General features: G+C 34.6%; 2 protein-coding genes across 6 annotated transcripts; one reads left to right on the plus strand and one right to left on the minus strand.

The window, feature by feature from the left end:
• Positions 1-1,684: 1,684 nt before the first annotated feature.
• LOC113512989 (putative uncharacterized protein DDB_G0285869) lies at positions 1,685-13,544 on the minus strand. 5 transcript variants are annotated; one of them, XM_052893633.1, is made up of 7 exons: positions 13,408-13,544; positions 10,185-12,272; positions 8,359-8,444; positions 6,174-6,385; positions 5,145-5,388; positions 4,202-4,356; positions 1,685-3,405 (listed from the first exon to the last, which is right to left on the minus strand). In XM_052893633.1, the coding sequence occupies exons 2-7, from the start codon at positions 10,867-10,869 to the stop codon at positions 3,138-3,140; spliced, it is 1,650 nt and encodes a 549-aa protein (XP_052749593.1). In that variant the 5' UTR covers positions 10,870-12,272; positions 13,408-13,544; the 3' UTR covers positions 1,685-3,137. The 5 variants fall into 5 exon arrangements, with proteins under 5 accessions (XP_052749593.1, XP_052749594.1, XP_052749595.1 ...); XM_052893634.1 differs by having other exon boundaries at positions 13,296-13,504; XM_052893635.1 differs by lacking the exon at positions 13,408-13,544 and having other exon boundaries at positions 10,185-11,638; positions 12,143-13,178.
• Positions 13,545-16,644: 3,100 nt separating this feature from the next.
• Positions 16,645-23,836, plus strand: LOC113513600 (beta-1,4-galactosyltransferase 1-like). The gene is made up of 4 exons (XM_052893637.1): positions 16,645-17,139; positions 18,338-18,610; positions 20,052-20,267; positions 21,647-23,836. The coding sequence occupies exons 1-4, from the start codon at positions 16,805-16,807 to the stop codon at positions 21,771-21,773; spliced, it is 951 nt and encodes a 316-aa protein (XP_052749597.1). The 5' UTR covers positions 16,645-16,804; the 3' UTR covers positions 21,774-23,836.
• The last annotated feature ends 3,351 nt before the right edge of the window (positions 23,837-27,187 follow it).

Consider the following 27,187-nt stretch of genomic DNA (forward strand, 5'->3'; position numbering starts at 1 on the left):
AGCACACAATTTTAAGGTCAGTGAGGATAGATAATACAATTAATTACCCATTTATTGCCAGGACACGGGGAAATAGGTTTTTGCATAGACTCTTACCAATTGATTCTCCAAGTTGTCCTTGCGACAATCAACTTCCGCGAACTATTGCGCATCTTCTTATAGAATGTACTACATGAATTTATGACAAATATCATCAGAAAAGAAAACTTAAATACAACATTATAAAATAAGACTTAAACAACATATTTGAATATGAATCCAACAGATTGTAACAACGCAGTGTAGGACGACTCCCCACTAGATGGAATGACGACCTGAAATGCGTTGCAGGGAGTCAGTGGATGCAGGTGGCTCAGGACCGTTCTTTATGGCAGTCTATGGGGCAGTGGATAGATAATAGCTGAAATGATGATGATATAAATAAAAAAAAAAAACAGTTTAAATTCATAGTTATGTTTACATAACAAAGATGAGAAAGTTTTTGTCTCAAAGATGACACAGAAATAAATATTTCTCTCTTTCTTTCAAATTACTACTTCAATTTTTTTTCTCAAACATGCTTAAAAATGTAAGCATTATTTTGACAAATTGTTAAGAGATAAATCAAAATTGCCGTACTGGCCAGATACATGCGGGCAGCGGCCAGAAAAGTTGTATGAAAATCCATATCTGTCGAGTTTTGCGGCCAGATAAATTACTATGTAAACTCATATCTGTCCTGTAATTTATAAATGAAATGACCTTTTACTTCGAAACATGATTACCAAGGCGGTAACTAATAAAAGGTTTCATTTAAATTTCGAACTGGCTTGCAAATAGAAAGCTGTTTATTGAACAGATTTTAAGTTAGACTTTCAGGAACACAATTGTGAAAACTGCATTCAGTTTAACGCAGTAGTATTTGTCTGATACCGAAACAAACATACTGACAGACAAACACAATTTATAAAGATTATTATTTTGGCTTTTATTAGTCTTATTAAGACCTCTCATCATTAATTTTACTAAATACCTCTATGTAGTTATAATTTTATTACACCAGTAAGATAGTTAATTTAAAATTTTCGCATTGTTTACACATATTTTAAATACACAATCAGGACTTAATGCAATGTAAAGGTCTTTCCAGGTAAATAGTCTCTACATACCTGCTTTTTTATTACCAACGTTTCGACGTAGATTGCACCACGTCGTATTTACGACAGGTATGTAGATATTGTTTACCTGTAAAGGCTTTTACATCGTGTTAAGTCCCGATTGTATATTTAAAATACCAGTAAAATGCAGGTGGCACGTGCTGTCTTCAACAGATCGTTAGACGGTCAATTTCATATAAACAAGCTCCAATTTTCTATTTTATTTGCGAAAACATTATAGAAATACAAATTTTTATGAGAGTTGTTGCGCTGATCGACTTGATTTTTTTTTAATACGTTTGTTCCGTTGTGGAACAGGCTAAGGTCGGAGACCATGCTGCCTAGTCTTCAATATGATAATTTGTCTGGAATATGATTTTTTTAAAGTTGTCCGTTGACATTTTACTGCCAAAAGATTTGTTTTTTAAAGTAATGTAATTGACTAATCCTGGGACATATCCGGTGTTGCTATCATTCGCTTCTTACTGTACGCGACAGCATGTTAACGGCCATTGAATGATGGTTTACGGAGGTATTAAAAAAATCAATTTTAATCATATTTTATTTTCAAAAGAATCACATTAGACATTAATATTATGGGGTACATAAGTACTTACAAAAGTATAACTCAAAATTAAGTGATATGTTTCGAGTACTGTCACGTTTCAGGTAGTTAATCTACTTGCCTATATATTTATTAAATAAAAAAATGAGTATTGAATTAAATAAAAAAAAAATGTTGGTCAAAATGCGATTGAGGAATAAAAATCATTAATACTAATTAAGCTACTTTTAGTTCTAATGAGGTTAAAGAAGTCGAATGTTTACAAAAATATTAATTGATACGACAAATGTTATTTTGCACCCTGTAGGTCACATATCGTGATAAAAACTATTTTATATATTGAGTTGGAGCAAACAGTACATATTTACAAAATTTAATTAAAATCGGTTCAGCGGTTTTGAAGGTTAACGTGAACGATTAATTAAATAAAAATTATGTACTACCTAATTTTTATTATTAATTTTCTTAAGAGACCCACTTTGCTATTTTGTGATAATATTTTTTACGATATAAATATCAATTGTTAACAATTTAAAAAAATTGTAAACAAGCTAATGGCCTGCCTGATGGAAAGTGCCAACTGTTGCCTATAAACACACATAGTTTAACACTAAATATTTCAAAATATATTCAATAAATCTGTATATACTAAAATGTATAAGAAATCAATGTGGCGGATGAAGCAGGCATGTAACTATAATACTATGAAGTAAAACTTTGATAAGTCACGACAATATTAACTAGTATATAGTTATTCAAATTTAATACATATTTATTAAACAACAGGGAAAATACCGATTATTATATATATAGATATAGGGGGGGTAAAGAGGTTTCTTCAGGGTCGGCAACGGACGCGTAATACCTCTGGTATTGCAGGTGTTCATAGGCTACGGTAACCATTTACCATCAGGTGGGCCGTATGCTTGTTTGCCACGTCAGTGGTATAAAAAAAATATTCTACTAGAATTGTACGTAAAGTAATATAATTACTATTATAATTAGCGCTTAATTATAATAAAATGAAACAGAAGTTCACTATTTGGGGTTCTTAGTCAAGATTAAATTAAAGGAGTATCTTAAGAGACCCTCTTAAGATACTCCTTTAATGAAGTACCTATTTCAATACCATACAAAAATTACAATGACACGTATTTACTAAACATTTTTGTTACTAAATATTCGTTTGGACATGTACATACAATAAATTTACGTAATACACAATTACCAAATACAAACACATTCGTTAACATTATATGTACATACGAATTACATATTGATAAAAATCATTAGTAAATTAAAAATCAATAAAAAAAGTCATCTAAATTCAGATCTTATAACTTCTAACTGAGACGTAATAGTCCCGAATAAAGTGTTCTTTGAATATTAGGTAAATGAAGCGATTTTCGTCTATGTAAAAGTACAAAACGACATATCTAAATTACATTAGTTATCGATATACTAGGGAATTTCAAAGGTGATACAATATTTCCTCCACGAGGCAAAGAACTGGAGCGTGGCGAGTGTGGTGAGCGTGGTGAACGTGATGAGAGTGGTGAGTGTGATGACCGTGGTGACCGTGGGGATCGGGGACAACGGGACGCCGGGTACGGCCTTGGGCGGAGTTCTTCCGCACTGCGGATAGAATTCCGGCCGATTCGTCGTCTATACAGGGACGCAACTGACGTTTCCTGCAGCAAGCATCTGTAAAACAAGACATGCATATATGTAAAGAAAATTGTTTAATAAAATTAAAAACAAAGTTATGAAAACACACCAACCTAATATTATTAAGAAAAACTTAAAAATATAAATTAAATTTCCAATGGAAACATAGTCATGCAAACCGAATTGCTCGGTGGTAGAAATGCTGGTAGTGAGATAGAGGTATGTACCCATGTAGTCTGGTGAAGTGAGATTATGATAGGTTATGTCATGCCTGTGACAGCGTAAACAACAATTTATTTGTCACATAGTTTAAAAATGGTAACCTTTTTAATATTTATCAATGTGGAAATGAGATTGTTACCTTTTTTAGTGGCTCAACCAATTGTTATGAATTTAGGCATAACGTAGAGGCCTACATATTAGGATAGAAAAGGACAAAAGTTTAGATTATATAGATAGAGCATCGAGTCTTAAAAACGGGTCAAGATTTTGTCAGCTTATTTGACAATTAGCTGACTCGTTTTTTTATTAGTGTTCTATATACTTACGCACACAATTTATCCTGACGTATCTATATTTAATTATTTAATAAATAAAATGAGTTTATACTTATTAAAAGGTGTAAAAATTATATAATAAAATAAACATAGAAGTTATAAAGGAAACACTCATAACTATGTATCACGCATAATTGTATGAAAAAGTTAACCCGCTTTTCTTGAAACATTTGTATGAAGACACTCTATATAATTTAAGGACAAAAGTTAGGTTTATCTCGTAGTAGAACTTTTATAAATAAGTATGATAAGTCGTGTAAGTCTCTATAACTTACTTCTCTAGTTCTGACAATAGCAACTGTTGCTTGGGTGTAGAGGCTGCTATAGGTTTCGTGCGGCCGAGTTTAGCGCGCGTCGTCTGCAGCATTTGTTGGGTCACCAGTGGCGGACGACCGTCTTTCGGTGGCGGTTTCATTCGGACAGGATTATCCTAAATAATCGATCATACAATTGACATGCCTGGTAAAGTTTACGATAAGAATTTGACAGTTATGATGATGTTATGTAAGGTGAAAATCCTGTGCAGTTAATCGCATTGTGAGGCGACAGGCGACCCTTCTCGAGATAAAATGAGAAGTCAAAAGTGTTGCAAGCAGTCGATGGACGTACATTGTAGCGAAATAATATGAAGATGTTCAATCCGTAGTGGGGGATGGATAGATTATAATGATGATCTAAATGTGTATATTAATTAGATTTGCAATATGACTCAGTCTGATTACTGTCTCAACATGCAATGCCACTAGTATCAGAGATATTTGCGGTAAAACCAAGCCTCGTTTATTCAGTACACCTAATTAGTAAAAATACAAAATAATATACAAATAGCACTTAATTTAATAAATAAACTGAGAAACTAGAAAGACAAGGTGTCAATTTTCTTGTCAAGTCCTTTTGGGGTAGGCAGTAAGAATCGAATAACATAGGTCCATGTATAGACTTCATGCTTTTTCTACTCTTATAACGTTTTCTTTACTCATTTTGTTATCTAACTAAATACTCTATTCCATTGAAATAAATTACAATATTAAGCAACCCTATCAAGTTGACATCCAAGCTTTCCTTCATCGTGATTAATTCCTGGCAAACTTCTTACAATAGGCAAACAATGTCGGTCTTTAAAGTCAACTCAGTTTGTTTTAGTGCCAGAGTTAACCAAAAGCATGGTTATGTTCCTATTTCATATTATTATATATATAAAAACACTATTTAGCTCACCTTAGTCTTTCTCAACTTCACATTGGCTATATCCTGCGGTGTGATGGTCAGCCTGGGCCCGGTGATTCTTGGTGGGGCCGAGCCGCATCTTGGTATTGTGTGCGACCGTCCCACTGGCTTGGACAGCGGCTGTGACGGCGGCAGAGGTGGCGGCGGTGGTGGTAGTGGCGGTGGAGGGGGCGGCGGCGGCGGGGGTGGAGGTATAGTAGGCAATGCACAGGACTCGGGCTTACTCTCCTGACTTCTGTAAAGTTAAGAGGTAGCAATTTATGATTTTAAGTTATTAAAAAAAAACTACTTAATTATTGACAAAATCAGTATGGATAAATACGAAGTAAAAGAAATTAAGATTTTAACAGTTTTTCCAAAGATTTCCATTTTGACATAAATAATAGATTGGAAAGAATCATCATAATCAGTTCATAATAAAATCGTAATTAGAAGACCTCTTGTAACACTATTTTAGAACGTCCTTTCTCAATTCAATAAAATGCACTTAGCAATTTGAAAAGTTTGGCCGCGTGGTCCCGGCATAGAATAAGCCACCCTTTCCTTTCCCGTGGGTGTCGTAAGAACCGACTAAGGGAGGGTGAGGGATGAGCAGCAGCGTCCTTCTTAAAACGTCTCTTAAGCCTAACTTCGGTTACCAATCCGCCTGCCAAGCATGGCAAATCATCCAAGGGGTGGGGGGGAAAAGAATTGTTAGTAATGGAGACTGAGAATCCCATTGCTAGCAATATACCCAACCAAGACTCCTCGCGGTTCTCCCAGAATACTATCATGGTTAATTCCTGATGAATTCATCATGATGGGCTAACTGGCCTGTTTACATTCTCATCTATCACCCTTCACTGGTGCTCCGCCAGCGTATCCCGTTAGCGCAGGCGGAGTTACCATACCATTTTCATCCATCAAAAAAAAACCCTCCAAGGGGGAGGCTTATATTTAGCAGTGAACAGTAAAAGGCTGATATGATGAATTTGAAATTGAATAAAAATTATCAAAATATGAACATTGCTAATGACTTACTTGATTTTACCCTCGAGCTCTTCTACCTTCCTCATCATTTTCATCATCTGCTCCTGTAGAATTTCGTTCTCGCGCGCAAGTCGCGATTGCTTTATGTCAACTTGCTCCAAATATTTGCGTAGTTCCTTCACTTCTTCGACGTGCGTATTTTCCTTCTGTCCCATTGGGTCCCTTAATATGTCAGAGTATAGTCCCGTAATGGACTGGTATCCCTAAAATACAAATTTATGAAGATAATTAAAGTAGGCATCCATAGGCTACGGTAATCGTTTACCATCAGGTGGGCCGTATACTTGTTTGCCACTTAAGTGGTATAAAAAAAATTAGACACTATTTATAGATAGGTACGAAATTTGTATAGTTTTAAAATAATACCTCTAATAGCAAATGATATCTAAACAAACAAATCTGAGTGACTGGATCATATTTATTAATAACTATTACGTAATGTTTATTTTGATGATCTAAATTAAATGCCTAACATATTTTTCTTTAAGATGTAGTGACCCGGACTTCAATACGAAAGCCACAGAAAACTGTTTTTAGAATCTGCATCTTTTTGACGATTGTGTATTTGACAGTTTGGCGCCAATTGGCGGCAGATTTTGAAGCAGGTTATAATTTTTAAATTATGTGCACATACATTGTACTTATTTTAAGTATATATGACTACCTATATCTATATATACCTATTCTGTTATTACGGTATGCCTACTCCGATTTTGACGATTCTTTTAATCGAAAAAGGCTAACCCTTTTTGGTTTTATACAAATTTCATCAGTCAAGGTTGAAAGCTTTTTTGTACAGAAAAATCATAAATTACGTACTTAGTTACAACAATGCAAAAACTTTCGTAAAAGTTTAGGTAATTCCGTCTTGGTGACATAAATTTTTTCAAACTACATACTTACTCTTATTTTTTTAAGGAATTTTTTTTAAGTAGGTATATATAGGTAGGTTAGTACTTTTGGAGGTATAATGATGTAGAAACTTTGATTAATTTTGATTAAAAACTCGTATTTTTTACACGTAACAATTTTTTTTTTCATTAATTATTACTTATTTATTTATTTTAGTCAAATGCATTTTTTTATGTGTGATAATGGAATGGTAACCTGCGCTATCGGTATACGCTGGTGGACCACCGGTGAGTGACGATAGGTGAGGATGAAAAAGCAGGTCAGTTAGTCAATCGTGACGAATTCTACTTGAATTAATCACGACAGTTCCCAGATGGAACCGCGCTGAGGTCGATCTGATAGGGTGTATTTTTTTTTTTTTGATGGGTGGAAATGGTATGGTAACCCCGCCTGCGCTAAGGGGATACGCTCGCGGGACACCAATGAAGGGTGATAGATGAGAATGAAAACAGGCCAGTTAGCCCATCATGATGAATTCATCAGGAATTAACCATGATAGTTTCCAGGGAGAACTGCGAGGTTGGCGACCTGGTTGGGTATAAATAGGGTATATTGCAAGTTACAGGGAAATCAATACTAACAATTCCTTTCCCCCCATTCAAATGCATTGTAGTGAGTCAATGGATGTAGGTGGTTCAGAACTATTCCTTATGACAGTCTGTGGGGGAGGCCTATGTTCAGCAGTGAACAGGAACTGGCTGATATGATGACGATGACTACTTATTTTAGCGATTTAATGAAACATTGCGTCGGTAATAGTAACAATCAGGTAAGTATTGTATAGATTGTGTTATATTTTTAAATTCCTACTAATATTATAAATTCGTGTTTCTACCGTGAAGCAGTTGTGTTTGCATGGCTGTGTGTGTTTCGGTTTGAAGGGTGGGATACGGCAGTGAATTTAAAGGGTACAGAGGAATAACACCTGAATCCTCAGGAATGGCAACGCATGGGGGGTATCATTGGCGAAACAGTATGTGTGTGTACTGTTATGTCCATGGTACTGCTCATGTTTATAGGCGACGGTTACCACTTTCCATCAGGTGGGTCGTCAGCTTGTTTGCCATTCTAAGTCGTATAAAAAAATGTGAAAGTGAGTATTTGTTTATCTTATAGTGTCTTAACGACTTATCACTATATGTCGTATATATGTACTATATGTGATGAGAAAGCATATAGGCTACTTTTTATCGTCAGTAAACATATTCCGGTCACACGCACGAAGACACTGGTAAAAGCTTTGTAAAATATCATTAAAACTTACCTTCTTTCCTATCCACGTGCACAGATCCACAAATTTCCATCTTTTACTGTTCCGCCGGAGGATCCTCTCCTTCCGAGGAGTTCCACCTGTTAACACGAACCATTCCATATCATTTATCAGGTTAACGTCCAAACCATACTCAATTTCCACTTCTACAGTTAACTTTCCTTTGTTATCGTCCATATTTAATTAATATTGTTCAAGATTGAATAAAACATGATATTTTTAAATCGCAACAACGTCCGTTACAGTAAATCAGAAAACTTGAATGAGTAGTTTGAATTGCGGTGCGGGGTGGTCGCCGTGATCGGATGATGTCACCAATCATTATACATTTGACGAGATGATGTTTACAATTAGAGTAAAATGTTATCACTCACGATAAGGCCAGCTTTGCCGTGACTTTATTTATTAATAAACCTTGCCTTTGTCCCCACAATTGGAACAAGAGCAACGTATTTTTTTTATATTATAATATAGGGTGCAAAGGAGGTTGCGGCTCACTTGATGAAAGTGATTATCGTCGCTCATAGACATCTGCAATATTAGAGAAATTGCAAGTGTGTTGCCGGCCTTTTAAGAGGAAATATGCTTTTTTTTTAAGTGCTCAATGCCGTATCTGTTGGTGTTAGTTTCATAATTTGATTGCTCGTGGAAGAAAATGCCTACATTAATAATATTAAGACATTTAAATGTATTCTTTTATGCAACTTAGAATGGCAAACATGCTGACGGCCCACCTGATGGAAAATGGTAACCGTTGCCTATAGAAATGAACAGTACCATGGACATAACAGAGTATACTGTTTCGCCCATGATACTCCATGCATTGCCATTCCTGAGGACTCAGGTATTATTCCTCTGTACCCTGTAAATTCATTGTCATATCTCATCCTTTAAACACGGCTATGCAAACACAACTGCTTCACGGCAGAAACACGAATGGGACCGAGGTGCCGAAGCAACCGACTTTTGTACAAAGTCTCCCTTTGGTAATTAATTAATAGTAATTAATGGTAAATTTAATTGTATTGACAGAAGGCTAAAACTTCCAGGGTTCTTGTTATATGTAATATTATATGTAATATTATGTATTATATGTAATATTCAACATGAATAATAATAAATTTTAAGCCTATTATTCATATTCATTATTAATTTCTAATATCATTGCGAATTAGGTATCAATATACAAATAAGTGTATTTTTAGTCTTTATAGTTTCAATGAATAACGTACCTATAATTTTAATATTATTTTGGTTTTTAGGGATCATTAATCGGAAGTATATATTACGTGACTAATGTATCCGACATAGCTCGAAGGATAAGCAAGGTAAAGAGGCGATGAGCTGTAAAAGTTGTACAACCGGCAACCAATATGGAAGAAAGCTTTTTCAAATGGCGACCCTGTTAATATTATTTTTACTAGAGGAAGTTACGATTTAAAATGTATTGCAGGTAGTCAGTGGCTGCAAGCAACTAAGAAACGTTCGATATGGCTGCCTTATGGAAAATGCTAATGTACAGCAATGGATAATTAACGAATGAAATCATCATCAACGTAAGCCTCTTCCATAAGTGGGGTTTTACCAGTAGTCGCCATGCTTGGTAGGCGGGTTGGCAACCGCAGTTAGGATTTGGTGATCCTTTAAAGAGGACATTGCTGTCCATTCCGGGACCATTACGTTCCCTTAGTCGTTACTTACTCTCTTACGATACCAACGGGATTGGAAGGGATGCCCCATTCTATGCCGGGACCACACGGCGAACGGAACGGCTGAAATAATGCTGACTAGGAGAGGAGTACAAAATACAGTTTACTAACCTTGAGAATTATTTTCCGACTGATTCGATTTATTGTGCGGTTTTCTTGTTCTTTGCAATGCATCTCTGAACAAACTCGATTCGGATTTTAATCGTCTCTTGCGCACCTTGAAAGAAGGGTTGCTGTGGATAGACTTAAATGATACATCAGACGCACTGGACAATTGGCTCGACGAAGCGGACTGTTCAGTGGTCACCTTGGGTTCTGTCGATTTTGAAGTACCTGTACTGAATTCGGTACATTTTGTTTTTTTCCAAGGTCTATGGTCCCTGTTGTCGGTATCGCTGGAGTTGCATCGATAACGTTTGCTGACAACTGACCGCTCTGAGCCCTCATTAGATGTAGAATCTTGAGGAATATATTCTTTATAAAAACATAAACTCACATCTTCAATAGTGCAATTGATCGGCAACGTTTCAGTTTGTGTTGTATTATTAGTCACATTCATGTTGTCTTGACTAGCCTCAGTTATCACAATGCTCACGAATGGTGGCGTTTTATTAGAATCCTTATTGTTACTAGGCAAGGAATTATAACAATCGGGTTCCCAGGATATATTGATTAGTTCCTGTGTTGAACACTTCCTTATAAATTCTACGGAATTATTTACGTTTTCCGTATCGTCACCAAGATCGTCACACGTGTCATTAGCAACGTTTATTATTGTTTTGTCTTTTGTCTCCATCGTCAAATATTTTTTTGCCAGTTATTATTTTAAACCGAGTCATAAAGTCTTCCGAGTAGTTTTCTAAAAAAAAAACTAAAAGTTTCTCTGTAGAAAAACCCACAAACTGATTATATTAAATATAATAATTTTAAACTACCCACATTGTACTGTTTTTTTTAATGACGTATTTAAAAATAGATAGAGAATATTTCTCACCCTTTAGGTATACAAATCAATATGTAAATAAAATGAGTACTATTTAGTTTGTGAGCTAATTCCAAAGCTTATTAGTATTTCAAAGCAATATTAGGAGCACGGAAATGGACGAAAACATATGGAAATAGATAATAGGGTTTACAGCGATAACATCAGGAAACTTAGTGTTTTTGTGAGTGTAATCAATTTCCGATTAAAATTTTTTGATACTACAGTATCTATATCTACGACTAAATAATTTCTAATGTCATGATGACATAGACAGTACCTGTCAAGCCGCTGTCATTTAGGTTATCTACATGATAAGGGAAAAACGCGGGAAACTCGAATAAGAACAAGCGGGTTTTTTAATTTTTTTTTATTAATTTATTAAAACTATCTCTATCAATTCTTATTATTGAATAAAATATTATATTTTCACTAAATTCAGCGACAGTAATATAATTAGCATTCATGGGGAAGCGCAGTTGTAGAAAAAGGAAAAAAAAAGATGACGATTCAGGTGATGTAGACCATGAACCTTGTAATGACAAGGATATATATTCGGAAGATACTTCTACTGACTCAGAATCTGAAATTGATAAGGCCGATAAGTATAAACCTTACTACGTCACAGATTATATTAGAAGATATCCCGAGGAATCCCCTGGGACAGAATTTGTTGTCTTTGTAGAATCCTCAGATAGTCAGAAAACCATTGGATCCAGAGACTTGCTCTCACTCTCCTCCTGTTTAAAACGATTTAATAAAGGGGTAACTTATCTTAGATCTATAAATAAATTCAAAATCGGAGTATACTTTCAAAAGCCAGACTTAGCCAATGCTTTTTTAAATAATAAAACTTTTTTAAATGACTACCATTTTAAGGCCAGTATTCCTGCTTCTTCAACAGAAGTTACAGGCGTTATTAGAAATGTACCTACAAATATATCTAATAAAAAAATATATACTATGATATCGAGTTCTAAGAAAATTATTGCTATTAAAAGAATTTTAAGAAAAAATACCTTGACTCATGGATATGTGTTACAGCCAACTCTAACCGTGACAATTACTTTTGCTGCATCTGTATTACCTGAATATCTGGATATTGGAGGTTGGCGCCACAATGTCACTCCATATATACCACCAGTTAAACAATGCTACCGGTGCTTGAGGTATGGACATTTAGCTAAATTCTGTAAGAATTCTGAGCGTTGCAGCATCTGCAAAGGTGAGCATAATTATAAAACTTGTACAACTGGAATGGAAAACGCTATTTGTGTACACTGCAATGGAAATCACACAAGTGTATCACCGCAATGCCCTGTTAAACAAAAGAAAATTGCTGAAAATAGATCTAAATTCAGACCTGCTTCTTTTGGAGATATACTTAGCACTGAAATATTTCCTAAACTGGGTAACAAACCTAAAAAAAATGTAGACCTAATTTCAATTCTAAATTCTGATAACAAGAGTTTATCACTTTTAATAGAAAGCATAATCAAACTTATTTCACTACATAACACAAAGAACACATCTATTAACACTAAAAGTGTTTTGAATGTGTTATATGATACTTTTGGTAATAGACCTATTTCACAAAATTCAATCGAGACCAATTAACTATCATACAGTGGAACGCTCAGAGCCTACTGAGCAATCGACATATTTTTACACAATTTTTAAATGAACATCATATTCACATTGCTCTCATCTCAGAAACTTGGCTAAAACCACATTACAAATTAAAAATTAAAGATTATTGTATAGAACGAAATGATTGTGGTAATAACCACAATGGAGTAGCGATTATTATACATTATAGTATTAGATATAAAAAACTTCACTCTTTTTTCGACAATTCTTTGCAAACTATAGCTATTAGTATTGAAGTTAATAATTCTTGGTATTCAGTTGCCAGTATTTACTGTCCTACCAATAGTACACCTAGTTTTACTAAAGCCAAATTTAAGTTCTTTTTGGAGTCTCTTCCTAAACCCACTATCATATCTGGAGATTTAAATGCACATCACACTATGTGGGGTTGTACCTCCACTAATACAAGAGGTAAAGACATTCTTGATTGTTTAGATGAATGTAATTTGGTACTATTAAATGATAAGCAAGTTACTACTGTTGGCTCTCATATTTGGAGACCCAATGGCCTTGATTTAACTATGGTATCCCCATCCATATCATTAAAATGCGAGTGGTCGGTTCATGATGATCCGTTAGGAAGTTATCACCTGCCGACTTTTACTAAAATAAACACAAAGAACTCTTCATCAACTCCGTCAGGTGAACAACATGCTCCTATAGATGAAGTTAATAAACTTTTGTTAAATCGTATAAACCTACGTCTCGTTAATTGGGATCTTTATTCTGAAACTGTTAATCGATTACTTTTGGATTTCGAGTATGATGTCAATGAACCCTTAAACAATTACAATAGGTTCTGTAAAATTATTTTGACAGCTGTGGAACGTTCAGTTCCACGTAGGAACTTATCAAATAGCGGTGCAAATACTTCAAAGAGGCACAAACATATTGCAGTACCTTGGTGGAATAACAGGTGTGCGACAGCTGTCAATGATAGTAAAGCGGCTTACCTTAGGTTTAAACAAAATCCAACTCTCGATAATTACATAAATTTTAAAAGAGTTCAAGCTGTTAAAAAGTTAGTAATTAAGCAAGTAAGACAACAGGGGTGGCAGGAATTTTGTTCCAAATTTAATAGATTAACACCAATTTCCACTGTTTGGCAAAATATGAGAAAACTAAATTCAAAACATCGTCAAAATCATTTTAAAGATATATCATGGGTCAATGATTTTTTACGCAAATATACTCCTGATTTTGTACACTCACCTTTTGATGACAAACAGTTTAATTCTGTTAATTCATGCCCAAAATTTCTCACTGACCCATTCTCAATTGATGAAATATCCAGTGCAGTAAAATCTAGAAAAGATACAGCTAGTGGCCTTGATCGCTTAACATACAATATGTTTCGATTGCTGAATAAAATAAACCTTACTAAACTCTTACAAATTTTTAACGATTTATGGAAGGACTGTATTATCCCACCAGAATGGAAAATGGATTGTTTGATTCCAGTAATTAAACCCGGTAAAGATCCTACAAATTTCGACTCCTATAGACCTATAACATTGACGTCCTGTGCAGGCAAATTATTCGAACAATTAATTAAACAGCGTTTAGAGTTCTTTATTGAAAGTAATAGTATATTACCATCGAATCAATTTGGTTTTCGCCGTGGATATTCAGCGCGCGAAAGTTTAGCGAACTTCTATGTCGACCTTAGTACTGCTTTGAATAACGATGAATATGTTCTATCTGTTTTTTTAGATGTCGTAGGAGCTTTTAACAATGTAAATTTAACAGTTCTATCTTCGATTTTATCCTCATTTCTTCCAATGAAACTTATCGAATGGATTTATAATTTTCTTAGTAATAGAGAAGTGTATGTTAAAGTAAATAGTAAATTAATAGGACCTAGGTTAAGCTCTAAAGGAGTATGTCAAGGTGGTATTCTAAGCCCGCTACTATATATTTTATATATCTATAAACTTAATTCAATTTTAGGAAACAGTGTGAACAACTTGCAATTTGCCGATGATTTATTAATTTATATAAAAGGAAAGAATATTATTGATATGCAATTAGTGTTAAATGAGTCATTAAAAAGACTTGAGAAATATTTTTCTCTTCTTTCCCTCGATATTAGTTTAACCAAAAGTAAAGTAGTTGTTTTTCATCAAGTTCATAAATATGTTCCATTAATGAATATTATATATAATAATCAAACTCTTCCAACAGACTGTAGCGTTAAATTTCTGGGGGTAATTTTTCATCAAAATTTAAAATGGGATCTATACGTTGATTGCTTAGTAGATCGTGCTTTAAGAGCCACTAATATAATAAGATCTGTAATTGGTCGTAACTGGGGAGCTGATCCTAAAATTATCCTTTTACTATACAAATCTCTTGTTAGAAGTAATTTTGATTACGCTTTCTTTTGTTATGCCTCAGAACATAAATTAGTAGAAAAACTCGAAAAAATTCAAAATATGAATTTAAGACTTATTTTAGGTGCTATGTATACTTCTCCAATTATCTCAATGCAAGTAGAATGTAATTTGCCTCCTATCCTTCTTCGTTTCGAATACCTAAAACTCAAATTTCTCTTCAAAGTTTTTTCAGTTTCCAATAACCCACTCATACTCAAATTATTAAATTGCCCCATTTCTATGTTTTTGAATAAAACTATTGTCAATGATTTGAATTTACGAGATGAATATAACATCTATAGTAGTAAGATACTTCCTTGTTATAATGGCCTTTATGAGAGTAAGTTCTGTAAGATCAAAATTGTTATACGTAAAGACATAAAAGAAAAGCACGATATGTATGAGACTTTATCAGAATTTATTGACTACAGGCAGATATATACAGATGGTTCCAAAAATGCACTTAGCACTTCAGTGGCTTTTTACGATTTGTCAAATAGATTTGGTCACGGTTATAAAATTTCAACTTTGGCTAGTATTTACACAGCAGAAGCAAAAGCTATATTTTTAGCATTAGAATACATAGAAAAACAGGTACTATATTCGAAATGGATTATAATTACAGATAGTATGAGTGTTCTTATGGCATTAAAAAATAACACATTCATTTCATCATCAAACTACTTAATTCAAGAAATTCGTAATAAATATTATCATCTCTGTACTATATATGGAAAAGATATTATCTTCATCTGGACCCCTTCACATATTGGAGTGTTTGGGAATGAACAAGTAGACACTTTGGCTAAAATTATTAATTCAAGTGCTGCTCGTGTTCAAGATTTACCCCTTTGTTATTCAGATTGTAGTATTGGAATACATAAAATCGTTACAACTAAATGGGAGGAGCATTGGACTCAAATATTACAGACTAAAGGCAAATGGTACCGCAAAATTAATTGGCGTATTGGAAAACCGTGGTTCTGCAAAGGAAAGGACACAAACAGAAAATTTTACACCAATATTTGTAGATTACGAATCGGCCACGGACATTTCAACGAACACCTGCACCGAATGGGCATGATCGCTTCCTCATCATGCACATGGTGTAACTCAAATACAGCCCAATCTCTACATCACCTTTTTTTTGATTGCTCTGAATTTGTCATTCAAAGACACATTATGTTTGAAGAACTTAGGATTATCTTCAAAAAACCCGAAAATATCCCGCACTCAATCCCGCTTCTCTTAAGATTTCCTTCTTGTTTCAAAGCTATTTTCACTTATATTACTACAACATTCAAGGAGCTATAAGAATACTTTTATTGAATTGCAAGACAATGATTTTTTATAATTATTTATTTTTAATTTGATAAATCCACTGGTTTAAGAAAACTCAAGAAAAGATATTTATGAAAATGTACTTACCGGATTTGACAAATGAAATATTGAAGATTATGACAATAATTGAAGCGACATTAGAAAAATAAAATTCCAGACAAATTATCTTTTTGAAGACTAGGCAGCATGGTCTCCGACCTTAGCCTGTTCCAAACGGAACAAACGTACTAAAAAAAAAAAAAAAAGGTTATCTACATAATCACAAACAAAAATTTCAAATTTTCAATTTCGAAATCAATAATTATTTAATAATATGTCTATTTTTATAATAATAAAGTAAGAATTGATAAAATAGTATATTTTGCAGTAGTTAACTTGTGGCGATGCGTCATGCATGGAAAAGGAATATATTATGTTGCGGAATTTTTATTGTAATGTTGATTATATTTTTGCATCCCGATATGAATGCTAGACGAAGTTATGAATATATAGAAAAAAATGATATTCTCAGTAATTTATTCGAGAAAACCGCCGAGAATTTCACGAGTCCCGCCGTCCTTCATTGTGAATATCACAATTTATTATTTGATGATACTACATTATCCATAAGTTTAGTCGATGGAGACTTAGTTGAAGGTCATAAAATAAAAGAAGGTGGAGAATACAGCCCTTCAGAATGCAAGCCCAGGTTTAGCACGGCCATTATAGTTCCATATAGGTATGAATGTAAACTTAGTATGCTTTAATAATTAAGATAAATGAAGAAATGTCAATTTTTTTTAATTTTTTTTTATACTACTTAGAATGGCAAACAAGCTGACGGCCCACATGATGGAAAGTGGTAACCGTCGTCTATAGACATGAGCAGTACCATGGACATAATAGAGTATACTGTTTCGCCCATGATACCCCATGCGTTGCCATTCCTGAGGACTCAGGTGTTATTCCTCTGTACCCTGTAAATTCACGCCATATCCCACCTTTCAAACCGAAACACAGCCATGCAATCACAACTGCATCATGGTTGAAACATAAATGGGACAGAGGTACCCAAGCAATCGACTTTTGTACAAAGTCTCCCTCTGGTGAATGAGGGGGGAAAGGGGAAGCGATTTTTAGTAATGCAGACTATGAGTTCCATTACTAGCAATATACTCTGTCAGGTCGACCTCCACATGGTCCCCCTTGAAACCATTATGTTGAATTCCAGGTGTATTCATCACGGTATAGATAATAATGTAATGTAAACCCCACCTGTGCTAACGGTATACACTGGTGGGGCACAAGTGATGGATGATAGATGAAAAAGAAAAGGTAGGTCAGGTAGCCCATCATGATGGATACACCTGGCATTCAGCATGATGGTTTCCAGGGGGGACCATGAGGAGGTTGGCCTGAGAGGGTATATTGCTAGCAATGGGACTGATAGCTGCCATTAGTAACAATCCCTTCTCCCCCCAGGTTCATCACAGCAGGCTAACTGACCTACCTTTTCTTTTTCATCTATCATCCCTCACTAGTGTCCCACCAGTGTATACTGTTAGCACAGGTGGGGTTAACATTACATTATCATTCATTAAAAAAATGTTAAATGAGAGAATTATTATCAGTAGAGTCTTCACAGTATATCCTACCATGTATCATGATTGTTGCCTATAGACAGCATCTGTATGTTGTTTATGTTTATAGGTAACCATTACCACTTTCTATAAAGTGGGTCATAAGTAAATCTATTAAAAAAAATTTTTCAATTAACACAAAAACCTTAGTATTAACTTTTTTTTTTAATAAAAAGCCCTATCAAGATTATTTATTATGAAAATATGTCAATTATTAAAAAACCAACAAATCATAGTTCTTAATAATCATTAAAACATTTTCAAATTTTTTAAATATATTGACAATTCTAATTTCAGGAACAGAGCTGAACAGTTGCGTGGTTTTCTAGTATACATGCACACATTCCTACATCATCAGTGCATTCACTATCGCATATATGTAGTTGAGCAGCTTGATTCACGGATGTTCAACAGAGCTAAACTCCTGAATATTGGTGCATTAGCAGCCATGCGCTCAGGATACCCATGTCTAATACTTCACGATGTAGATTTGCTGCCATTACGTCCAGGAAACCTTTACGCCTGTACTAAACAACCACGACATATGTCCTCCAGTATTAATAAATTTAGGTAAGAATTGTAACCAATAGTATATTTTATGTTGCCCATGACTTTATCCATATGATTGCAATAAAAAGTAACCTATATGCAAATACTATGTGAATACCAAATTTCATGATTATTAGTGAAGATATTAAGGTGCTATGAGGTAGTAAACAAGTTTGCTTTCACAATTTCTATCATAAAATGGTTGTGTTTGCATGGCTGTGTTTTGGTTTGAATGGTCCCAATATTGATATCCCAATATGGCAGTGAATTGACAATATACCACTTATTTAATAAGAATAAAAAAGGTATTATGCTATATCAACGTTGAAAAAGTTAAGATTTATATCAGTCCTTTAATGTTATATGGTTGAGGTCTAGGCAGGGTAGTCAGTGAGAATGGAAGACCATTTTTTTTTTATTGGTAAAAATGGTACGGTAACCCCGCCTGCGTTAACAGGATACGCTGACGGAGCACCAGTGAAGGGTGATAGATGAGAATGAAAACAGGCCAGTTAGCCCATCATGATGAATTCATCAGGAATTAATCATGATAGTTTCCAGGGAGAACTGGAGGAGGGCGACCTAGTTGGCTATATTGCTAGCAATAGGATTCTCAGTCTCCATTACTAACAATCCCTTTCCCCCCAAATTATGGAAAACCATTGTCCGTACACACATTTCTTGCTATATCTACTGTATTGTGTTTATTAAATTATCAGTGTGTTGGTTTTATTTGTAACTTAAAAAAAAAAATTTAGCATTATTACCTCAATTTATGTAATGCATGATTTTTATCATTTCCACACATTTTTACCGAACTTACTGGTGTGAAACTTTTCGAACACTTTTTTTTATTTCACAAGCCAGTAGTTGTAGACACATGAGTTATGTCACTATTTGTTTTTGGCATGTAAGTAGACGATCACACTTTATGTTTCACTTATAAAATATTATTGTATCAAACTTAGTCATCCTTTCCTTTCATTACCTCGACTATAAAAATGAATATAGACCTTGCTGTGTGATAATTAAGTTTGTATCAAGGTTAGTGCGAATGTAGTTAATTTGATAGCTTAATTTGTTTATTTATATTTTACATTTTATTGCTTTTAATTTTTTAATCAAGGGACTATAATACAGCCTTATGTATTTACATAATATATGCACCTACTAGATTTTAGTGTGTGTTAGAGAACACTTTAAAAAATTATATATATATACAGAAGCGTTCCTCTAAAAACATCACCAAAAGCTAAAACGGTTGTCAACCCACCTGCCAAGAATGGCAACTATTGGCAAAACCCTCCTTATGGGGAAGGCTATTTTTAGCAGTGGTGGCTGATACAACAATTATATTTCTGTTTTCGAAAAGGTTGACTGATAAAGAATTTTGAGTTTTGTATGTAATTGATATATGATATAATGATCTATGTAATAAATATATGTATTTTTTTTATTCTAGATATGTCTTACCATACTTAAATGTTTTTGGCGGAGCTGTGGCTATTGCTTCTAACCAGTATAAAGCTGTAAATGGGATGAGCAACGAATATTTTGGATGGGGCGGCGAAGATGACGATTTCTACGCACGTCTCGAAGCCAAGGGTCTGAAGATGTCCAGATTTGAGCCAGAGACGAGTCGCTATCACATGGTTTCTCACAAATCTCAACATAAAGGGTAGGTGTTAATGCATGATGATGGAATTGTAGCCTCATGTGCGCTGTCAGTATATGCTGGTGGGGAATCAGTGAGTCAACAATGCGCTACGTCCAAGCGTTAACGGTCAATTTAAAAAAAATTGACGTTTTATTTATTTATTTAACTCTTTATTGCACCAGAAACATAAAAATACACAATGATAAGTGAACAATTCAAGTGAAATATAGTAGCATAGTGGCCACAGTGGCCGTGTGGTCCCGGCATAAAATAGGCCACTTCTTCCTTTCCCGTCGGTGTTGTAAAGGCAACTAAGGGACGGCGAGGGATAGGCAGCAGTGTCCCTCTTAAAACATCTCTAAAGCTTGACTGCAGTCGCCAATCCGCCTGCCAAACGTGGCAACTACTGGCAAAACACAGCAAGAGGGAAGGCTTATGTTCAGCAGTGGACTGTTAAGGGCTGATATGATGATGATTAATGACAAAGAAAGAGATGGGCAGGTGACATAATAAAGATAGCAGGAAAAAACTGGACAAGTATTGCTATAGATAAGGAGAAGTGGAAAAAGATGGAGGAGGCTTTTACCCTTGGGGACCACGGAAGTGGATAAAAAGCTATAATAATAATAAAAATGATGATGATAATGACAGTAACATAAAGTACAGATTAAAATATATACATAAAGGTACAAAAGGCAGTTTTATCGCTAGGACAATCTCTTACAGATAACTATTGGTTAAAGGAAAACAGATAGAAGTGGGTAGGTGGCGCAAGAGTCAATAATTTGTACTTGCATAAAATTTTAAACCAAAAATTGTATAACGTTTCATTATTTATAAAATGCATTAGCGGACTAACCCCTTATTAATAAAACCTAAAACTTGCTACAAATCTACATTAACTATAACAATTATAAACAAGAAATTAGCACAAAAAAAGAGACAAAACAGTTCCATAGCTAAAATAGGTTTGATGGTTTTATGAACAGGGGGGTACGTTGATAATAATTTTTACTTAAATTTGTTAGTTTGGTTTTAGAATAAAGATTTTGCTGTGAAATCAAATTAAAATGTACTTACTCTGTTATTAACTATATATTTACTAATAATTTATTATTTATTGTATTATTTTTTCACCATATATGTTATGCTTTATATACAAACCCTATAGACACTTTCTCGGTGACTTTTTCACCTGAGCCACCTGCATCCACTGACTCCTTCCAATGCATTTGAGATCGTCACTCCATCTAGTGTCGGGTCGTCCTACACTGCGTTAACCCGTACGGGGTCGCCATTCAATAACCTTTCTTCTCCATCGGTTGTTGGTTCCTTGAGCTATGTAACCAGTCCACTGCCGCTTCAGCTCGCCTACCAATTTATTGTTGTTTAAATTTCAGAAGCGGAAGACAAAAGTTGAAAGTAGCCAAGGAGAGGATGGCGTCGGATGGTTTGAACTCGCTGACGTACACGGAAATAGCAACAGTCCTTCATCCACTCTTCACTCATATCATGGTGGATTTGTAGCATATCTTGGTCTTATCTGCTCTCATATCACAGGTTGAGTTTCGTTTTAGTACCTTACAGCAGTCACTAGTAAGCTAGATTTACAATAAGATCGTCTATCGTTACGTCCGAGTGTTTTACGTGAATATGTCTATGTGAACTAAGGTAATATTTTAATTTTGAGCATCATGGTAAAACTCTTCATTAGTAATGACTTTTATAGCTATGCTTTGTCATTAGGTTTTTAATGGGTAATAATGGAATGATAACCGTCTGCGTCTGCCGGGGATCAAATTAGCAATGAAGAGGTCCTGCTTAGGGTTAAGGAAAAAAGACAAATTATTAGAACTATTGAGGACAGAAGGGGAAAAATGTTGGGGCACTTGATACGACACGACGAACTTATGAACATTATAATAGAAGGGAAGATAGAAGGAAGGAGGGGGAGAGGGAGACCGAGACATAGTTACGACAGGCAGATCAAGGAAGGAGTTGGTGTCGTGTCGTATCAAGAGGTGAAGAGACTCGCTAAAAATCGTAGTGAGTGGCAAGAGCTCCACCGACAAGAGCGCAGCTCTTAAATAGGATAGATAGAACCCCGCCTGCATTATCGGTATACGCTGGCGAGGTACTAGTGAAGGATTAAAGGTAAGGCCGAAAGACAGATCATTTAGCCCATTGTGACAAATTTCACAAAAATTTATCACTTTAGTTTTCAGGGGGAACAGTGTGAAGGTAGATCTGACAGGGTATATTTGCTGGTAATGGAGCTGTTAGTCCCCATTAACAATACTCCCTTTCCCCCTTAGTAATGTTCAAAATACTCATATTTTGTTCGGTAAAAATAGGTATACATATATAATAGGCCACAATGGGGAAAAGGGGCTGTTAGTAATGCGGACTACCAGTCCCATTGCTAGCAATATATCCTCTCAGGTCGACCTCCACGTGGTTCCCCCTGGAAACCATCGTGCTGAATTCTTGGCGTATTCTTCACGGTGGGCTTAACTGATCTGCCTTTTCATTCTCACCTATCATCTTTCACTGGTGCCCCGCCAGCGTATACCGTTAGCACAGGCGGGGTTATCATTCCATTGTCATCCATAAAAAAAAATAGGCTACAGTGGGCGGTCTTTGACTTATTTTTTTCGCGTTTTATATACTTTTTGGTGCCATGTAAAATTTTTTTTTACATGTTGTTTCTTTATAATGGTAGTAAATGTAGACATATTCACGGTCCAATTAAACTTTATCTCTTTCACTCATTCACATAACAAGCGCCCTCTAGGAAAATGGCAATGCATTCTCTCGATATCGTAAAGCATGTGTATATGATAGAATGAGACAGCAATGTCTGGTCTCTTGTTTTGTTTCAACGTATTACGAAAATGTTTCTATCGTTAGATTGGGTTGCCCTTTCTTTAGGGGGGCAAGAGTTTTACCCCCTTATTTATAAAAACATCAAGCCAATACTAAACTTAGTTATTGAACTGTTTTGTCTCTTTCTTTTACGATAAATTTTAAATTTGAAAGAAAGTGGGTAGTTGAAAGTTTTCAAGGCATGCACAACCATGCTTTGAAATTAATTTCCAACAGCAGTATTTCCAAACTGATACGACATCATAACCTACAAGAAAAGAGCATATTCCTTTTTAAAAGACTGGCAACACACCTGCAATGCCTCTGATGTTGCGGGTGCTCATGGACAGCGGTTGTCACTTACCATCAGGCAAGCCGCATGCTCGTTGGTCCCCTGTGTTATAAAAAAAGTTACAAAACAGTACAACAGTTTTAGTTTCTATGAATAAGGGGGTTTAATTTTATATTTTAAGCATTGCACAGATGATAATTCCGCTTTAAAAATTTTGCAAGCAATATTCAAGGCAAAGATATCGAATTAGCTAATAAAAAGTATTAGATTAATTTAGAGAGGCGCGGTATGAAAGATATTTGTGGTTAAGAGCGTTTATATTTCAGTTTACCGAAGTGTAGCAACGCCGCGTTTGTGATATTTCTGATTCATTTTATTTAAAAGTGTTCATCTAGCTAACTAAAACTTTAATCATGTAATAATTTTCAATTACTACGGTATATATATATATATATATATATATATATATATATATATATATATATATATATATATATATATATATATATATATATATATATATATATATATATATATATATATACATCAAATTCAGATAAAAGTGCATTATATAAAAATTTATTGCATTAAAAAAAAGCATAATCTAGCAAGAACAATATATATATATATATATATATATATATATATATATATATATATATATATATATATATATATATATATATAACTGGCTCAGCTGATGCTGTAGGTGTCCCAGTGCTGTGTGTACAGCTGCACAGCGCTGGTTCCCAGTCGTGAGAATGAAAAGGCCGGCCAGTTAGCCTATCGTGTTTAATTCACTTGCTATAGAACACGATGGTTTCTAGGGGAACCGCGAAGAGCTCGACCTGACAGGTTGTATTGCTAGCAATGGTGTTACTAATCCCCATATTAGCAATCACTTCATCCGTTGCCATGCTTAGGTAAGCTAAAATGTGAACGCTCTTAAATTAACGGATCATACAGTAAGACTTATTTGACCAATTTGCGACAACAAGTTGGTTAAATATAAAGTGTTGATGTAAGAATTAGATAGAGAACACTATAGTAATTCAGGTATTTTGAAACGTCCTATAAAAATCATCGAAGTCATGTGACGTCATTTTTTAATGACGCCATACTACGTTACGTATACGCTCATAAAATCTTTTTCATAAAAACGTTAAATGTCTTATAAACCTGTTGTAGCTATTGAAGTGTTTTGTCTTAATATTTTGTGTTAAATTTACAAAAAGGTCATATAAGAGAGTATCTAGGGCGAAACAGTATACTCTGTTATATCCATGGTATTGTTCATATCTATGGTCGTCGTATGGTATGTCGACGGTAAACACTTTAAGGTAGATCGTCAGCTCGTATGCCTATCTAATTTGCATTAAAAAAAGTCAGTCCATCGCGACGAATTCCATAAGAATTAATCACAATGGTCTCCAGGGGGAACCGCGTGGAGGTCGACCTTATAAGGTATATTGCTAGCAATGGGGCTGTTAGATCCTATTACTAACAATCTTCTTCCCCTTAAAAGACGTATATGTTTTGTTGGACACTAGTCTTTGTGCATATAAACTTCACTCCTGATTCTGGATTGTGCAGGCAATTCTGGGGTAGCCACACGCCATACGGCCCTCCTTTAATACTTAAAACAGGTTTGTGGGATGTTTTATTGTTTATTAATGAAGAATCTTTACTAGTATTAATGATCTCATAGGTTTTAATAAGCTATAAGTAGGTATATTGTTGATAAGTGAATTATTTATTGTTTAAATTAAATTTATTATATTTATGAATAAGTACAAGATATTGAGTGATTTGTCATGGTAGGGCTGAATTTATAATTATATTTATTGTATGTTTTTTGAATTTGGAATTTTATTCTTTCGTATTGGAATCACATTTATTATACGTACAACGCCATCTAGCGTCAACCCTTATAAGGATTGGTTGTGTAATTTAAGTTAAAAAAAAATTATTAACGGGTCTAAAAAACCAGTAAAGTATTGTTTAAACATAGCCCAACTCATGGATCATACAAGATCAGCTCTTCGGTGACGAAGTCATTCGCTTATGGCCTATTTTATTATGAAGTACAACACAACGATTGTGATAAAAACGGTTGAATGTGAAATTTTATTTTGTAAATGATGACAATACAATAGTAGAATAATGTACATATCATGAAAAATAAATTTATTTAAAATATATTATTTAATTATTTATGTAGATGATATTATTTCGTTGTTAATTGTAGTTCACGAGCAAACGCGATAGTCTGGTTAGTACGTAAGTCTTTATTTGGCATTTTTAAGGAAACCAAAAATTTTTTTTGTTAAAATGTCTAGTTCTGTTTTTATTATATTAATTTTCTTTAACAATTACCTTTATCATCGTCATCATATCAGGCGTTAACTGTCCACCGCTGAACACAGTCTTCCTTCTATTGGGTTGTTTTGCCAGTAGTTGCCATGCTTGGCATGCGGTTTAGCAACCGCAGTTTGTTTTGTGGTGATGTTTTGAGTTGGGGGCTGCTGCTCATCCCTCGGCTATTAAGTAACTTTAGTTGCCTCTTGCGACACCCACGGTAATGGAAGGGATGGTCCATTCTAGTACAATGACATAAATATAGGGCAGTTAAGTGCATAACTATGGAGAATCCAAAATGAGGTTATTTGCAAAAGAATCAAAGTAACCTATATAGGCCGAAGATTAAGTAATCTGAAGTGCCAATGGACTGGTCACATAGCTCGAAGAACGACAACCGATGGGGAAGATTTTTAAGTGGCGACCTCGTACGGTCAAACGTAGTGTAGAACGACCCCCCTACTAGATGAAGTGACGACCTCAAATGCATTGCAGGAAGTCAGTGGATAGAGGTGGATAAGATAGAGGAGGTGCCTGTTCCTTATGGCAGTCTATGTTTGTTTGTCGCCATAGTTGTGTAAAAAAGAAGTCTATGGGGGAGGCCTATATTTAGTGTTAAACAGATAACAGCAATCTGATGGCGATGATGATAGAGTTATTGTTTAAAATCGAGATTTCTGATTAGTTCAAGTGATATGCATTATTATTAATAATCAGATCAAATTAAGAAATGTTTGCAATGGGAATCAAACCTACGACTATTGAAAGATAAGGCGGTATATTAAACCGCAACATGTCCAAGGTCGTAAAATTAATCAGTTATATTGTAATATTAAATTGTAAAGCGTATGTTTGCGTTTGCTCTTGGCATCCTTCTATACAGTGTACTCTAGTCATATTTTTTTTGTTAATTACTTACTTAATAAAGTTCTGTTTGAAGTTATTTTGTTTTAATTGACCTGGAATGAGCGGTGGTTTTTAAATCCCCATATCAAATTCTGACCCCCTATACAAGTGCAGCATGGGGTTTTTTTATTTTTTATTGTACACAAAATGTTTGGCGTAAAAAGACAGCTTCGTTTTTACGACGAATACGCGGGAGTAGCAACAGTATCCTGAACATGTTTGTGAATAAATTAGATAGTCCTCTCGTGAGAATGCTCGCCGAGAGGACTAGATCATTATTAGTGATTAAGTATTGACATAGTTTTTAAGTACACTTACTAACAAAAATGGAACCAAGTTATCTAAAATAAATAAATAAATAAAATTAAATAATGATAAAAACATTTAATTTTAAAAGTAATGTACAAAGGTGAGTATCTCCAATAAGAGATTTCGTCCAGCAAACCTTTCTTCAAAATGGGGTAAAGAAGTTTCTTCAGGGTAATGAAGTAAGTACCCGCGCGTAATGATCCTGGTTTTT

The sequence above is a fragment of the Galleria mellonella genome, unplaced genomic scaffold (genome assembly GCF_026898425.1).
Source record: "Galleria mellonella isolate WM207_F2 unplaced genomic scaffold, CSIRO_AGI_GalMel_v1 utg182, whole genome shotgun sequence".
Classification (NCBI taxonomy): Eukaryota; Metazoa; Arthropoda; class Insecta; order Lepidoptera; family Pyralidae; genus Galleria; species Galleria mellonella.

Bases quoted from the DNA above. Each gene is read 5' to 3' on its own strand.
- LOC113512989 (XM_052893633.1), bottom strand. From the start codon at position 10,869: ATGGAGACAAAAGACAAAACAATAATAAACGTTGCTAATGACACGTGT. The intron at 8,445-10,184 runs GTTAGTAAACTG...TCGTGTTAACAG, and splicing joins GTCGGAAAATAATTCTCAAG to GTGGAACTCCTCGGAAGGAG. The intron at 5,389-6,173 runs GTAAGTCATTAG...TTAACTTTACAG, and splicing joins GAGCTCGAGGGTAAAATCAA to AAGTCAGGAGAGTAAGCCCG.
- LOC113513600 (XM_052893637.1), top strand. From the start codon at position 16,805: ATGCGTCATGCATGGAAAAGGAATATATTATGTTGCGGAATTTTTATT. The intron at 17,140-18,337 runs GTATGAATGTAA...TTCTAATTTCAG, and splicing joins GCCATTATAGTTCCATATAG to GAACAGAGCTGAACAGTTGC. The intron at 18,611-20,051 runs GTAAGAATTGTA...TTTTTATTCTAG, and splicing joins TCCAGTATTAATAAATTTAG to ATATGTCTTACCATACTTAA.